The sequence below is a fragment of the Labrus mixtus genome, chromosome 10, assembly GCF_963584025.1.
Source record: "Labrus mixtus chromosome 10, fLabMix1.1, whole genome shotgun sequence".
Lineage (NCBI taxonomy): Eukaryota > Metazoa > Chordata > Actinopteri > Labriformes > Labridae > Labrus > Labrus mixtus.
The window spans coordinates 19,861,202-19,876,576 of record NC_083621.1 but is presented as its reverse complement, the minus strand read 5'-3'; the positions used below and the strand labels follow the sequence as shown (position 1 = coordinate 19,876,576).

At 40.9% G+C, this 15,375-nt stretch overlaps 1 protein-coding gene and 1 long non-coding RNA gene across 5 annotated transcripts; one reads left to right on the top strand and one right to left on the bottom strand.

Moving 5' to 3' along the window:
* The first annotated feature begins 766 nt into the window (after nucleotides 1-766).
* On the top strand, nucleotides 767-14,629 carry matr3l1.2 (matrin 3-like 1.2). Of its 4 annotated transcripts, none has more exons than XM_061048607.1 (23): nucleotides 767-893; nucleotides 1,804-2,796; nucleotides 4,006-4,067; nucleotides 4,157-4,195; nucleotides 4,271-4,368; nucleotides 4,484-4,536; nucleotides 5,068-5,184; nucleotides 5,574-5,699; nucleotides 5,812-5,988; nucleotides 6,794-6,918; nucleotides 7,097-7,493; nucleotides 7,758-7,946; nucleotides 8,220-8,313; nucleotides 8,540-8,556; nucleotides 8,723-8,845; nucleotides 9,300-9,428; nucleotides 10,665-10,793; nucleotides 10,889-11,019; nucleotides 12,185-12,497; nucleotides 13,250-13,327; nucleotides 13,479-13,611; nucleotides 13,895-14,010; nucleotides 14,405-14,629. In XM_061048607.1, the coding sequence occupies exons 2-23, from the start codon at nucleotides 2,005-2,007 to the stop codon at nucleotides 14,459-14,461; spliced, it is 3,495 nt and encodes a 1,164-aa protein (XP_060904590.1). In that variant the 5' UTR covers nucleotides 767-893; nucleotides 1,804-2,004; the 3' UTR covers nucleotides 14,462-14,629. The 4 variants fall into 4 exon arrangements, with proteins under 4 accessions (XP_060904590.1, XP_060904591.1, XP_060904588.1 ...); XM_061048605.1 differs by having other exon boundaries at nucleotides 768-893; nucleotides 13,247-13,327; XM_061048606.1 differs by having other exon boundaries at nucleotides 791-893; nucleotides 1,981-2,796; nucleotides 13,247-13,327.
* A 4-nt stretch (nucleotides 14,630-14,633) lies between these two features.
* On the bottom strand, nucleotides 14,634-15,358 carry LOC132982246 (uncharacterized). The gene is made up of 2 exons (XR_009674696.1): nucleotides 15,069-15,358; nucleotides 14,634-14,994 (listed from the first exon to the last, which is right to left on the bottom strand). It is a non-coding gene; the product is annotated as an uncharacterized LOC132982246 (long non-coding RNA).
* Between the last annotated feature and the right edge of the window lie 17 nt (nucleotides 15,359-15,375).

Here is a 15,375-nt window from a genome sequence, read left to right as displayed (position 1 = left end):
ATAAGACAGGTGCATTAAAGAAGAACGAGTCCATCAAAATTGCAGGGAAACTCCTGCACACTGTCAAAACTGCACAAAATGCATTTGTGCAATTAAGAATTTTAATGTAGTGTAATTCTTTAAGTTAAATAAACAACATGATGCCTCTGACCAGTCACATCCTTTTGTATGAGGCTTTTCTTTTACCAGATTTCTGTGCTTCAATCTATACCAAAAGACAATTATTTCAAAGTGTCTGAAATTACTGTAGTGCAAAAATACCCAGGGCTGTGTTATAAAGAGGGCAAATGGAAAGACAGGGAGAAAGTTCATATCTTGTCAAACAATTACTTATTTTCTTATTGTGTTATACTGATACCTTTACATAATCAGGTAGACGAATGTAACAAAACGCCTTTTTTGTCACTGAAAAGTTAACAAAATGTGTCAGCCGAGATCTTTTTTATGGTCTCGTAATTTTGAAACATAATACCAAGGTTGTTTTTTATTTTATTTTATATTCTTTACCAAAAATAGATGCATACATATCGTCTCCCTGGACTTTTCACCAAACTTGAGCATGAGTCTTCCGGATGTCTCTTGAAGGCAGCATTGTAGTCTTTTAGAAGACTGGATACCTACCCGTCTCTCTTTTATTTTGACTAAATTCATTGCAGCTCAATGAAAAGACTATATAAATATCGGACTGTGTACAACTTTTTGTAACAGTTAAGCACACATACACAATTTTAAAAAACTATTAAGAAGATGAGAGAACAGCAAGAACACGAATCGTGTTTGTTTCATTCACATCTCGTTGAAGTGAACTAAACATCGCGAGAATCCAGCCAACAGTGAGAAACAGTGTGGAGCTTGCTGCGGTAGCTTCAAGCTACGCAGTGCGAAAAACTGGGGTAAGACTGTTTGTTTTTTTTGCAAACATACGTGTTAATTATTATTTGTAGTTGATAGATTAAAAGAAAACACAGTCGTATTTGAAAGTTGCAATTGAATTCAAGTCCTTACGACGTTGGTATTAGCGTTAGTGTGTGAACAGTCGTGTTAGTAAGGCTGGCCTCTACTAGCATGACTTGTTACCTGCAGGACTATATCTTAATATGGACTTTATATTATAATTAGCCAATGCATAACTCATTTATAGTGGTTTTGCATGACCATATATATACATGTTGTCTGAGTTTACAAAATTAGGAGTAATATTATCATACCATAGCTGGAGTCACAGTGCAGGTCCAGTGTGTCTGCTTCCCTTCATTTAAAACCTGTGGTTCAAATTTTGCACACAACTGAGTTTTCATGCATTCACATACTAGATAGTGTTTCCCTGTGTATATAATCATGCTTGAGCTGTGTTATGAATGCTACAAGTCAGGTTGAGTTTTGGTCCAGTTTTGTCTCTTCTTTCAAAATAATTGGACACTCATTTAAGTCCTTCTTGTTGTGATCAGACTTTTCTATTCACATAGAGGCTTAATTGATTATGCACATCTCTCTTTGACTATTTCCTACGGTCCTCAGAGTGTTTCTCTTATTCAGTGAGGATGTTTCAAACACACTCTTGTCCAGATCAGTTCGTTTCCTCCCTCCTTGTCTTGAGGTGAATTGTGAGACTGCAGGGCTTTTTTTCTATCTGCTTTCCTATTCTTCTTTAATTTCATTCATGTCCCTGTAATCGCAGTTTACCTTTGCTCATCAAAGTGTTTTCCCTCAAGCTGCTATGGCTCATTGCCTCTCCACTGTCTTCCGTTGTCTTTACTAGAGGCAGTGTTTGAAGAGTGTCTCTGCCTCCTTGTGTTTCAACAGAAATAAGGCGTTCTCCAGAGAGGAGGGGGTTCACCTGCACTTTTACAGAGTTTATTCTTTGCAAACAAGACATTAACTGACATTCACTTCCTCCAACCCTTAAAAGAACAATCTTTTTTTCCCTGCCTGCTTCGATCTTTATCTTGACTCGCCTGCACTGAATCATTTTGAAAGCAGTGAGCAGATCCACTTTGTGACGTCATGTCTCAAAAGTCACAGTCAGACGGAGGTCAGAAACACTTTGCCGTGGGTCGGGGGCTCCTGGCCGCCGCAGAGACCTTGAACTTCAGCATGAACGAACAGAGATCCAGCCGGCAGATGGGGGGCATGTCCTCGGGTGTGGGTGGTGGTGGCATGGAGGGCAATGATAGCGGCTCACAGATGTCCAGGCTTGGCAGCAGCAACCATCTTGGCAGCACCATGAAGCTGTTCGCCAGTTTAGGGCTGTCGCCCTCTGACCTGGATGCTCTCGCCGAAATCCCCGAAGAGGACATCAGCGTTGAGACGCTGCCGCACATCCTCAGGCAGCTCAAGAGCCGCAAGGGACAGGCAGGGGAGCGGAGGGGGGCGTCTTCCATGTCTTCCATGTCCTCTGAGGCTGCATATCAAGGAGGAAGAGACAGCTGGGCTGACACACCCATGGGGAGGATGGGGGGTCCTTCTCTGGGTCAGGGTTCAACACGGGCCCAATCCTGTTCAGACTTTGGGTACAGTTCTCTGCAGGACGTCACTCCCAGCCGGGCCTATAGTCTAAACTACAGCAGCAGCAGCGGAGGTGGTGGAGGTGGGAGCAGGGAGAGGCTGTACTCTGAGCTTTCCCACCATGATTCCTACAGCAGCCTTGGCATGGGCCTGTCCTCCTCAGACCCCATCTTTATGTCGAGGAGAATCGGCCCCCCTCCACACAGAAAAGTCCAAGACTTCTTGGGATCCCTGCCCCCCGTATTCCCACATGTGTGCTCTCTTTGTGACTTTGACGTTCGTTCCATCATGGTGAGTACCATCCAGCCTCCTTCCTCTCTTCTTCTCGGATTAATACAAAAGTTTCAGGTCAGACGCCCGAGCTCAGGTCACTGACCACTTCAGTCAGCGCCAGATGGTAATCATCCATCATGTTTCCAATGATCGGAGGCTCAGTCGGCATTCTGTAATTTCCTTGTTTTAGTCAACTTACAGCATGTGTCTTGATTTTCTTACCTGAGAAGCTCTTCAGCAGTAAACAGTCAAATTCGGCCTCTGCAGTCATCATCAAAGGTCTTAATGCAGTAGTCTACCCTATAACCACGTTCTTGTCATTACCCGTCCTCCTTCATGTTGGCTTCCTCCAGCTAGGTAATGTTCACAATCTTTATCAAAGTTATTCAAGTTACACCAGAATCATGTCACAGTAGAATTAAATTTAATTGTGGAAATTGACCTCCCTACCATGATGCGTTTTTCAGAAGAAGATTTTAGTGTCTGTAAGAAGCAATGCAGTCTAGTCTGACATGCCCTGGACCAATCAGCAGCTCTTTACACGATGACATCACTTAATGTCTCTTACTTCTTCACCTCAGAATCAGCTGTTAAACCCAGGTGGATCAGCAAGTCCAAACTTTGGCGGCTTTGTTAAAGTTCAAAACAAAAAAAAACTTGTTACTGGCAAACGTTTATATTTTTGACATGAAAAAACATAACAAACAAAAATAAATAGATATTATGGATATTACATGTTTATTATATCTGGTTCTGTTTCATGACTATTTATTTAATGACTCAGATCTGGTTCAGGGTCTAAACTCAATTAGGATATCTCCAAATCTGGATCTTTAACCAGCCTTAAACGTTTACCTTGACTCTTCCATTGACATAAAATGTTAATGACTGGTGTTTTGCTTATTATCATAATGTTATGTTAAGGCTGTGCTCTGTGGGATTATAAAAACATATTTCAGAAAGAACAGATTCATGCAGTCATTAATTAAATATTTGTCATTGTTGTTGCAGCCTTAGCCAGTAAACTCACTTACAGAGAAAACAGAAGGCTGTGTTTAGAGCATATATTTCATATGACTCCTCAGTGTTTAAATACTGACTTAAAGACATTCAACTTTAGTGCTTTTGTTGAATAAACCACTCTCAAGCTTTAGGTGAAATATTCCTTTAAAGGTAGGACACATGGAGCAGAGACGGCTTGTGTTGTAACTCTATTTAAATGAATAGGAGTGGAACCAACACAACGATGGACTTCGACATGCTGAAAACAGACGGCTGCTGCTCAACATGTGAGACACTCAAATACACGATGACACCGTCAGTATTTAACCGACGTTTGGAGATGTAATGATGGTAAATATATATATATTTTTTTCAGGTATCCAGAGTGGGACCCTGGCATGTCGTCAGGCAGAGGGTAAGACTCACTCACTGACCTCGTCCATGGTTGCAGCTCTACTGATATCTGACTTATCTCGTGTCTTTGTTTCAGTGGGGGTCTTCTGGATACGCCCAACCTGTCGTCGGGGCTGCTGGGACCTGCCCCCATGTCTTCAGCTCAGACAGCAGGAGGGATGTCCTCCAGCTGGGGTAAGACACAAGGATGATATTATTGTTTCTGTGCAGGGAATGAACTGATCTGACTCCTCTGCAGGATATACAAAACAGTGGTGTTAACATTGAGTGTGTTGTTCGTGTGCGTCAGGAGGAGGTGGAGGTCCTGGTCTGTCAGGAAAGAACCAGCCGGTACAGAATAAGGTCAGTTTGTGCTTTTCTGTCATTAACACAACTTACTGATCTTATTAAACAAAAGGAGGTCGGGGTGGGGGGACTTTCTTGTCCTCTCCCTCAATTTAGTTAATCCATCTCCCCAAATAATTCATATTCCTTTAAATTACAGATTATAAAAGTAATCCATGCACTTCAGTAAAATCTGCATCTGTTTTCAAGTATCTGGTTTGCATTTAAAGATTTAAAACAACTCATTTATGGCTGTCACAATTTGAATCAACAGCAGAGGAGACCTCGAGTTGAGTCATGTTTTGTCAGTTGAAACTCTGCACAAAATACTCACACGATGAAACACAGACACACTGATGGTTTTCAAGTTATGTAAGGTGGAGTGTTATGGGTCATTTGTACAGTGTGCATAATGTGAGGTGGGTGTGTTCAAAGGTCTTTTGAGCACACGTTGGTTCATGTCTCTGTGTCTCCTGCTGAACCACACGGTAGTAAAATATACGTAACAATGCAGTAATCACACTGAAGATGGATGTGTTCTGTGGTCAGCTGAGGAGCAGGGTGGTGGTGGTGAAGTACGACAGGAAGCCGCTCAGCACCAAGACTCTGTTCGCCTTCACCGAGCCATTTGGCGTCCTGAGGGAGCACCTGGTGCTGAAGAATAAGGTGAGCCTGATGTCTGAACAACATCATCCAGGAAAGTTCATTAATACTTTGATGCTCATTGATACCATGTGTTTTAAAATGACATGAAATGTAAGATAGTATCAAAAACTACAGAAGCTTTAGAAAATACATCTGTTTCATAACACAGAATAAGTGCATCAAATATTGCAATTTTTGCTAATTAAAAATGATAAATGTCCCAATATTGGATGCCCGGGACTTCTGTTTTTGTTGTCGTGGTATCAAGCAGGTATTGATATCGTTAGATACTTATTAGAAATATATTTTGAAAATTCTGGTGTCCTGTTCTGGGCTCTCTGTATCTTTTCTTCTTTGTTCATCAGTCACAGCATCTCATTAAAGTAAATGTACCTGTGTGTCTCCATCAGGCCTTCTTTGAGATGAACAGCCACGAGGAGGCTCTGGACATGGTCAACTACTACGAGCAGCATCCAGCGTCTCTGTACGGCAAACCGCTCACCTTTTACCTGTCCAAGAGGCTGCTGGTCATCGAGGTAACAACGCTCCTCTTCGCTCCTCTTCATCACGCTTATGAAAATGAAGATGACACATTTAAACATATCAAACCTATCCTTAACTGAAATGTTTCCTGTTTTTGACCCTCAGAAAGACGAGCGGGCAGCAGACAGGCCGTCTGACCGACCTGTCAGAGACGTCAAAGGTTACGGCAGCCAGGTGGTTTTCTTCTCCAACCTGCCCAGAGAGGAGGAGAAGAAGATGGAGCTGCTGACCATCGCTGCACGTTTCGGCACCGTAGAGAAACACCTGTTCTTAACCGACCAGGTAAACTATAGATTTTAGACTCTGTCTACATCAGGGATGTGATTCATCTGGATTTTTCCCTCCTGAAAAATTAACCCAAGAGACTTAAATAATCTCAGACAGTGTTTCCTACAAATATACTGGGCAGGTTTCCCAGGTATATCTGCAGCCACCTACGTATTGTTATTTGTTTTTACGACGTTTTGCGAGTAGCATTTGTATATTATGCAGGTGATTGAAGAGAAAGAGAAAGAGAGAGAAATGTTACCAATGTTACTCCTTTGATGCAAAGATTGAATTTGAATGTCACATGTTTACAAACCTTTCTAAAAAGCTTACGGTTGTTTTTGTTCAACTGGATGTTGCCGATATTATTCTGCACTGAGTTTTTCTGTCTTTAGCTTACATAAAAAAACCTCCGCACACAAGGCTCATATGTGGAACTACCAGAATCGACCCCTCTATTAATTAAATCAAGAAATCAGTGAAACTCAAATAAGGTCACTTCTTTTAAAAAATAATCACATTCTGAATATATTTAATTTTTCATATTGTTTATCATTCTTAGAAGTGCATAACCAAAACGCATGAAAAATCTACTAATGTTATATGTATTAACTATACATACGTATTTATGTGTAAAGCCACAGCTTTAGACATTTATGCAGGGGTGCATATAACATATGTAGGGGTGACATGAAATTTGTCATCAGTGATTTACCTTTACTGTCCCCACTGGTGTGCTAACAGCATCCTGTCAGTGAATCAAAACATTTTCCTGATCCGTGCGAGTCTTCTTATTGTGTCTCTGTTTATGTGTGAGCAGGCGTTTGTCCAGCTGGGGACCCCCGAGGATGCAGAGATGCTGGTCAAATATTACAGCCTGAACCCGCTCACCATCAAAGGACGACCCATCCGCCTCAACATCTGCACCAAGTACAAGACACTCAAGTGAGTGCAACACACACACCTGTAGTAAACTGGACAGGGTATACCTGAGAAAGAGTCTGTGAGTGTATTGTTTTTATCTGGGAATCCCAAGGTAAAAGATTGTGTCGCCCACCCACCTTCCGGTGAACATGAAGGCAGACTAACGATCCGCTCTAACTCTGAGTTTTGTTTCTGTCAGTGTGAACAGGAGACAGGGAGGTGCTGCAGGAGACAGTCGAGGCCAGAGGAGCAGCAGAGCAAACACAAACTCCTCCTCCTCCTCTGCCACTGGGACCAGAACCTCCTCCAGCTCCCTCAGGACCTCCTCCTCATCCAAGTCCTCCTCCAGCTCCAGGAGCAGAGAAGAGAAGAAGAAGGAACAGGAGAAGGAGGAGGAGGAGAACAAAGTGAAGCCTGCTGAGAAGCCTGCCACAGAGGAGGAGGAGGAAGAAGAGGTGTCAGGAGTGATGGAAGGGGAGGAGGAAGGCGGGGAAGTGGGAGAGGAGCAGTTAACCGATGGAGACGCAGAGGGAGAGGAGCCAGAGAGAGCAGAGACTGTGGAGAAAACAGTGGAGGAGTTGGAGGAGGTCAAACAGGTGATGGTAAAAAAAAAAACACTGAAATGTGTTAACAAAAAAAATATGAGGAGGGAAATTATTTACACATATCAGGTTATTAATTTACGAGAACACTTATGAGTTTAAATATTAATTCATGTCCTATTGTTTCAATGTATTGATCATAAACTGTTGTCATGACAACGCTGATCAACATGACACTGATCAAAATCAGTTTGGAAATCTCTTGCCCTTTAAGTTTTTTTTTCCAGAAGTTTTCTAAATGTTTCGCTGTATACGCAGCTTCCTGGTGCTGACGATGTCACTTGTGACAAGCCTGGAGATGTGGACGGTGCTGAAGGTGAGGTAGAGCAGGGGGCGGAGCCTGAGGCGCAAACAGAAGCAGCAGAAACTGAAGAACAGGAGAACAAAGAAGAGCAGAGCACAGAACCAGCAGAGAGTTCAGAGATGATGGAGGGATCAGCAGAAGAGGTACGCTTTAATTTAACACTTATCACCTGTACAGGTTTAAAACCTTCTGAGCTCTTCTGGATTATTTCAACAGTTATACGCTGTACCAATGAACTTGTAAGGCCCAAAGCACGGTAACTGGGTCCTGTGTGAGTGTGGCCTCAGTGTGTGGTGTGCTGTTTTAGTCTTATCTTTGCTCTCCACACACTATAGGAACAAAACTGTTTAATCTATCATCATTAGTCCTCGTGTGGGCTCTCATATTTTCAACATCTGTATATTTGTTTTGTTCAGGATGAGGACTTCCTGGAGAACATGGAGGACTTTGTGACGCTGGACGAGCTGGTGGAGGATGACGAAGAAGTTCACGGAGAGTCTGACAATATCGGTACCTGGTTTTTACTCCAGAATAAAATGTTTTATACCTCAAATATAAATTACACTCATAGGTATTCATGTACTCTCTAATCAACTTCCAAAGTCTGTGTATAGCAGCTAATTGTAATTTTCTTTTCTGATGATGTAATCAGTCTGATATTTAAGATGTTTTAAAAGGAGGCTGCTGCAGAGGGAAACTAACAATAATTCTGTTTGTTTGTGTCTCTTCACTGCAGACAACACGAGGAGAGGGGTACGTCTTTAAAGTTTACGTTCATGTCTGACATGCTACAGGGTGTCACAGCAGCAAAAAAAAAAAAAAAATTAATAGATAAGAAATAGACTTAATGAATAATAACCGAGGAATTATCACACGTCTACAGTGGTTTTTACATTTCTTCTTTCTTTTTGTTCTCCAGGGGATGAGAGTGGTCAACATAGTCGGCTTCAGACGAGGTTATAACTTCCTGGACGAGCTGCTCGGACTCGCTAAACCTTTTGGGAAGCTGGTCAAACACCTGGTGCTGGACCTGAAACCTGAGGTACACCTGACCTCAAACAACACTGTGATAGTTGAATTAAAACTTGAATCATCAGATCTGGTTCCCTCAGAGAAACACTGATGTGTGATGGCCAGAGGTAAAGCCAGATTGTTTTTATAAGTATTGATCAGCCATAGTATTTCAATCTATTTTTTTTATTTGTATTGTGTTTGTCAGGCCACAGGAGTGTTGCCCTTGTGTAAGAAAACATTCACATAATACCAACAACAACATTATTAGTTATGATGTTAAAATATCAGAATCAGTGTTGTATCGGTGCACATGTGTCGGAATCAGATGGGAACATCTCTACTCTTAATATTTCCGTTTTCTTGATGAACCTGTTAATCTGCTCAGACAGAGAGCTGATGATCTAACACTGTGATGGACTTTTTGTTAATATGTCATGTTGAAGTATCACATCCTGTCTCTAAAATATAGAATGTGTTTCCAGGCGTATCTTCAGTTTGAGACGGAAGAAGAAGCTCGCGCCATGTTTAAGTTTTATAACAGTAACGTGACGGCGTCTGTGTGCGGCCGACCTGTGAGGATCAGCCACTCCATGACCTACCCGACCATCCAGGTAAACATCTCTACTTCACATCCTGTGAAGTCTCAAACTCTGTCTCATGGCCACAGACATTCTTTCAGTGAATATAAGCGAACATTCAGAGTTCAAAGAGAACATGACTCTGTGAAAGACTGGTGTTATCTGTGTGGAAGGGAACATTGATTTAGAATTGAAGACAAAGACCACTATTGTGTAGTTGAAGTCAGCTGCTTTCAACCTCTGATTTATATTTCCTGTCCTGAGAATAAAGAAGAAAATAAAGCTTCAAGCTGAATTCAAGTTTTTAAATCGAGGACATTATTGTTACACATCTCGGGTTCTAAATGACTTAAAAGGTTCAAAATGTTTCTGAATGTCTCCAGTAGATTTGTTCAGCCTGCAGCAGTGAAACAGGCTGTAATGTCTGCAACATCATCCTTGATGGATCAAAGTGTTTCCTCTATAAGTTGTAGTTTTTATCACTGACAGGCTCAGATTGTTATTCTATTCTGACAACATTACAGAAAGAATCCCTACAGAGACAGAGCTTTTTGTTATGATTTTTGTTACATCACTCTCTACATTCACACCAGACTTCATGGATAAAAACAGGAGTTCCACCTCACAGAGCACACGAGTCACTAGTCTATTTCTGTACAGGATAATGGTCAGTGTTATTTATTTGTCAGACAAATCTGTGTTAGATCATAACTATTAATAAAAAAAACCAAAGTCACAGGTAGAGCTGTAGAGATACCAGAATTTAAACTTATCTGTTTGTTTTTATTTAAAAATGCTCATTTGCTCTGATAAGATTGTGGTTTTCAATGTATACAAGGCGAATGTTCTTCTACCGAATGTATTATTGATTTCAACCTTTAGATATGTTCAAAAATAGTAATGTTTGATTTTGAAGCTCAGCAGGAAAATGAAAAACGTCTATCTTGACATTCCTCCGTAGTGTTGGTTCAATATGCTGTAATGCATCTTTTAAACTAAACAGACTTCATGATCAAAGACTGCATAGACAGAGTTACCCATGAGAAGAAAACCAGGATCAGTTTTTGATCAAAGTCTGAGAATAGAGTTAGTTTGGGATTGTCATTTTTTAAAAGAGAAGTTAATGATTAAAAAGAACAATGACAAAGAAAAGAGTGACATCGTTTCTTCTCACATGTTTATTTATTGAACGAGCTGATGTTCTGTTAAAGTGAAACTAACTTCTATTTAAAACAAACTGTGTATCCTTCTCTCCTTTTTGTTGTTCAGTGCGGCTCCAGTAAGGTGGTGTACATCGGTCAGATCCCCAGCAGTAAATACTCGGACGAGTCCATCCTCACCCTAGCCGAGCCGTACGGAAAAGTCAAGAAGTATTTCCTGAACCGGATCAAGAAGGAGGTACAGAACCAGCACAGAGTGGTGTCATCAAAGAGTCTTTAGAGCCACTGGAGTTCAGATTAACACCGACGCTCTGACCTTTGTTCTGTCTTCAGTGCTTCATTGAGATGGAGGAAGTGGAGGATGCCGAGAAGATGGCCGAAGACTGCAAAGCAAACCCGCTGAAGTTCAACGGGAAACGTCTGACGGTCTACGTCAGCAGGAAGTACAGACATCTCAAGTACGGGTCAGTCTCTTTTTCAATCAATCAAATTTTATTTAAAAGCTACGTGCTTTACATGGAGCAGAAAAGTGGAATGTTAGAGAAGAGCCCATATTATGCCCTTTTTGGGGTTCGTATATTTAATATATGTATTTTCATGTACTGCTCCTCCTTGCTCCCTCTACGCTCTGAGTCCGTCAGCTGCACTCTGCTGAGCCCACACTGCTAGACCTCACGTGGGCCAAGTCTGCTCTGATTGGTCTGCCGATCCGCTCTGTCGTTATTGGTCAGTTGCTCAGCACGCTTCTCGGAAATTTCAACATGAGCTGCAGGGCTTGCCACAACGAGCCAATGGACTTAGATCAGTGATCTCACACTGACAATGACGTCGGAATGACAATTTTTTATCAAGGGGGGCTAGAACTGAGCGTTACATGCAGTTAATGCTACAGCTAACAGGAGGAGGTAGGAGAAGCCGCGTTTCCGCGGACTTTGAATTTTTGCACATAGATGTGCCTAAACATGCACAGGACACTTGGAAAACACACTAAAGGGCATATAAAACCAGAAAAAGCATAATATGGGACCTTTAAAGATTAATGCACACCAATATGAATTCAATAAAATAAAAGATGGATGAAATAAATAATGAGAGATGGGCGCCAGTGGGCGTGGCAGTTATGTAGCGGCCCCCATGTAATGAGGTTGTAGTCCTCATTGCAGTGGCTTTCGATAAATAAACTTAAACTAACCATAGAATTATAAAGTACGACTTAAAAGCCAGACTGAAAAGAGGAAGTTTTAGATTGTTTAAAAATCTGAATATTCTCAAACCCTCTTAGATCCTCTGGTTGGCTCTTCCAATCACTCGGAGCGTCTTCTGTGTAAAATGCTTCAAAACTAAATTTCACAAAAAAAGTTACCATATAGACTGTTAAATCCATTATTTTAAAGGAACAAAACAAATAACAAATCAAGATCAGAAATCTACTGAATTTGATGTCCTCTGTGTTCTTGGTTCTATTTGTTGGAATTTATATTTGTAAGACAAAAAATCTGAATGTGTAAACAGTTTAAATATTGAACAAAGATATCCTCTACAGAGCCTCTAAAGACCTGAGTCTTTTAATCTCCCTTCTTAATGACCTTTTTATACAGCTTTAATATATTTTTATTGAATCGGTTTTAGGCATCGATTCTCCAGCACAGAGAAGAGAGAAAACAGCAGCCCACCTCCAAAATCGTCCAAACATTCGGAAGAACCTCCCGCTAAGAAACTGAGGGAGGAGAGGAAAGCAGAGGAGGAGAAACTGACAGAGGAGGAGCAGGAGGAGAAGGAGAAGAGGGTGGAGGAGCAGCTGGAGGAGAGGAGAGAGGAGGAGACACAAGGCCCTGATGTCAATGAAAAGACAGACGAAAACTCAGCGGAGACGATTCCAGATGTTTCTGATCAGAACCAGAAGAACAGTCAGGATGTAAAAAGTGTCCACATTAAGGTCAGTGTTGAATTGAAGGAGGTCAGAGCTCTGTTTGTGTCTGATGTTGTGATTTCTTCCTCCATAAATGTTTATAGGTGTGAGCATCACGGAGTCGTGGAAGTGCCTTAAAGCAGAATCAAATAATAGAATGATCAAATATGGAAGTCTGAATTGTATTTTAGATGACTAATTATTCGTGATACCATATATTTTATACAAATACAATCTTTGTTAATGTAATGATTAATAGTGTCACAACTTTAAAAAGAAAAAAACTTCAGATCTTAAGTCACATTTTGAACCAAAAGAAAACTGCAGAGGAGCCTCTAATCAGACTTAGATTTATCAAAACATGCAGCCACACGAGGCTAGTCGAAGGGACTGGGCCGTAAACGGGGGATCAGCTTTCATTTGAAGTTCGACACTATTTTGTTTTCACCATTTTTATATAATTTTCTTTACTAAATAATTATTACTATGTAAAGCTGTCAATCAACTGGACGGGACTTCTTCTGCAAGCTTAAGTGTAAAAATAATTAGATTCATTGTTATCTTTATTTCATTTTAATAAAAGCTGCTGTGCTTCTGCTTCTCAACCTTATCCATCAGTCCAGTTCAGTTATATAATGAATGACATTTCATAAGAGCCAGAACACTCAACGTTAGACATTATCCTCAACAAAGTGGAGCTCAGACTGAAAGGATTCATGAGTATAAATCATGAAATCAGTAAGTGATCCAGAGCTGTGGGTGTGTGCTCCTCTGTGTCGCAGGAGGAGATATCCACCAATCAGAACAGAGACACTGAGGCTCCCCTGCAGAGCACGCCGTCTCTGCTGCTGCCACTGACATCGGCGTGTTTAATAATAAAATGATTGGACTAAACTGTTGATCTGCTGGTGACGGGAAATAAAGTTCACCCTCTGAGCCACATTTCATCACAATCATCCAACAGTTGACATATTTCAGTCTGAACATAGACCTTTGTTCTCTCTCTTTCAGGAGGTGAAACAGGAGGAAAACATGGAGACATCATCGACCAATCAGAACGGACAGGCCGAGGCTGCCCCGCCCCCTCAAACCAAACCCAGCGTGGCTTCTCTGCCGCTGCCCCCCCACGACCCCGACGCGCCAATAGGTGAGAAAACCTAACAAAGTTTTGAATTCATCAGAGACTTTAAAATTATTCTCTATTTCGAGTTATGTAATTAGAAACATGATATATAACAACAACAAATATATATTTCTGCATCATTTAAGTTAGAACGATAAAAAATAAATGGGTGGGACTTTTCAAGCTCGCAGTCTTTACAGCGTTCATCATTTCTGACTCACATGGATGTCATAAAAAAAAAAAAAACATAAATACAGACAGTTCACTTCCGTGGTTTCACTTTTTTCATTTGTGTGTTCTTGTGCAGGTGTTGAACATGTCAAGATGGGTTATTACTGTCGCGTCTGCTTCCTGTTTTACTCCAACGAAGACATGGCCAAAAAGACCCACTGCAGCAGCCAATCACACTACGACAAGCTGCAGGTGAGACCCAGCTCCGCCCACACTGTGTTATACCTGGCCCAACAGAGCTCCACCTTAGACTCCATGTGGTCTTACTTTGGACTTCAACTGAATATTGTTCAGCAGTTCATTGAAACTCAATTAACAGAAGGTGGCGGTAAAATCAACACTTCACACACAGCTATAATCTTTCAGTAAACTGTAGAAGATGTTTTTGGCCTTAGCGGTCATCACACCTACAGGAGATAGGTTGATCCTCAGGTGTCTGTTCATGAAGTCATTTAGAGTCAGCTAAAGCAATGATTCAAACACTTGTAGTGTGGGTTTAAGTCTAGTTTTACATCTAATGTTTGTTTCCCTGCAAAAAAACCCAAAGATTTTCTAATAGAATTCTTTAAAATGCATATTGTTTCAGAAATATCTGGAGAAGGAACAGACCAAAGAGAAGAAGAAGGTGAAGAAGACAGCCTGAAAAAACACTTAAACCAATTATTTCATTTAAAGATGTCTTTTTTTTTATCTGTTTGAATTGAGATTGAATGCTGCTCACACATTTCAATTCCATTTGTAAAGTTTGAAAACAAACTGTTCAACTTGTGTCTTTGATTTTTGGGGATTTTTACAAAATAAACCAGTTCTTCAAATTTGTTGTGAATTATTAAACTGTTTATTTACAGTTTTTAAACAAACAATTAACAAGAAGGAACTTATTATTTAAATAACTTAAATATTAACTTCTAGCCTTTACAGAACACGTGGCGCCTCGTTTTCCAACATAAAGAAACTAAAAATGACATCAGGGTTTCAAACCTTGCTGCAGGTTCCTCGAGTAATACTGAATCTTCACTAGAACAGTAAAGTTAAACCAACAGAGGTCACATCTGACACGAACAAGTATTCCAATAAACTTTTGGGATAAATTAGAAGATAAAACCACAAGTTACATTTTGATTTAAGTTACATGAAGTTGATTCAGCTCGCCCACGGATCTTTCCCCGTCTTTTCCTGAAGAAGAAAAACAGGTTTAAAATTTGAAGCAGAGAAGAATAGATGGTTGTGATTTTATATCTCTGATGTACCTGATATTTCCTGTAGTGCTCCAGGCTGCTGCAGTGCTGCTGTTTGGCTTCGTCCTCGTCAGCGTAGATCAGCTGACACAAATTACAGAAATAACCGACGACCGGACGCACAAACTCTGTGCCTGAAACACAACACAAAGAGGGGTCAGTGAAGGCATCACTGCTGCAGCTCCAATCAGAAACAAGGTCATGGTGGACAAAATAATGACGATAAGACGTTTCCAAAATACAGAGGACATAAAGTCTATGTAGTACTGATACTTGAAACCAGAGTGTGTTTACTAAGTTCTAAACTTTGACCATTTTA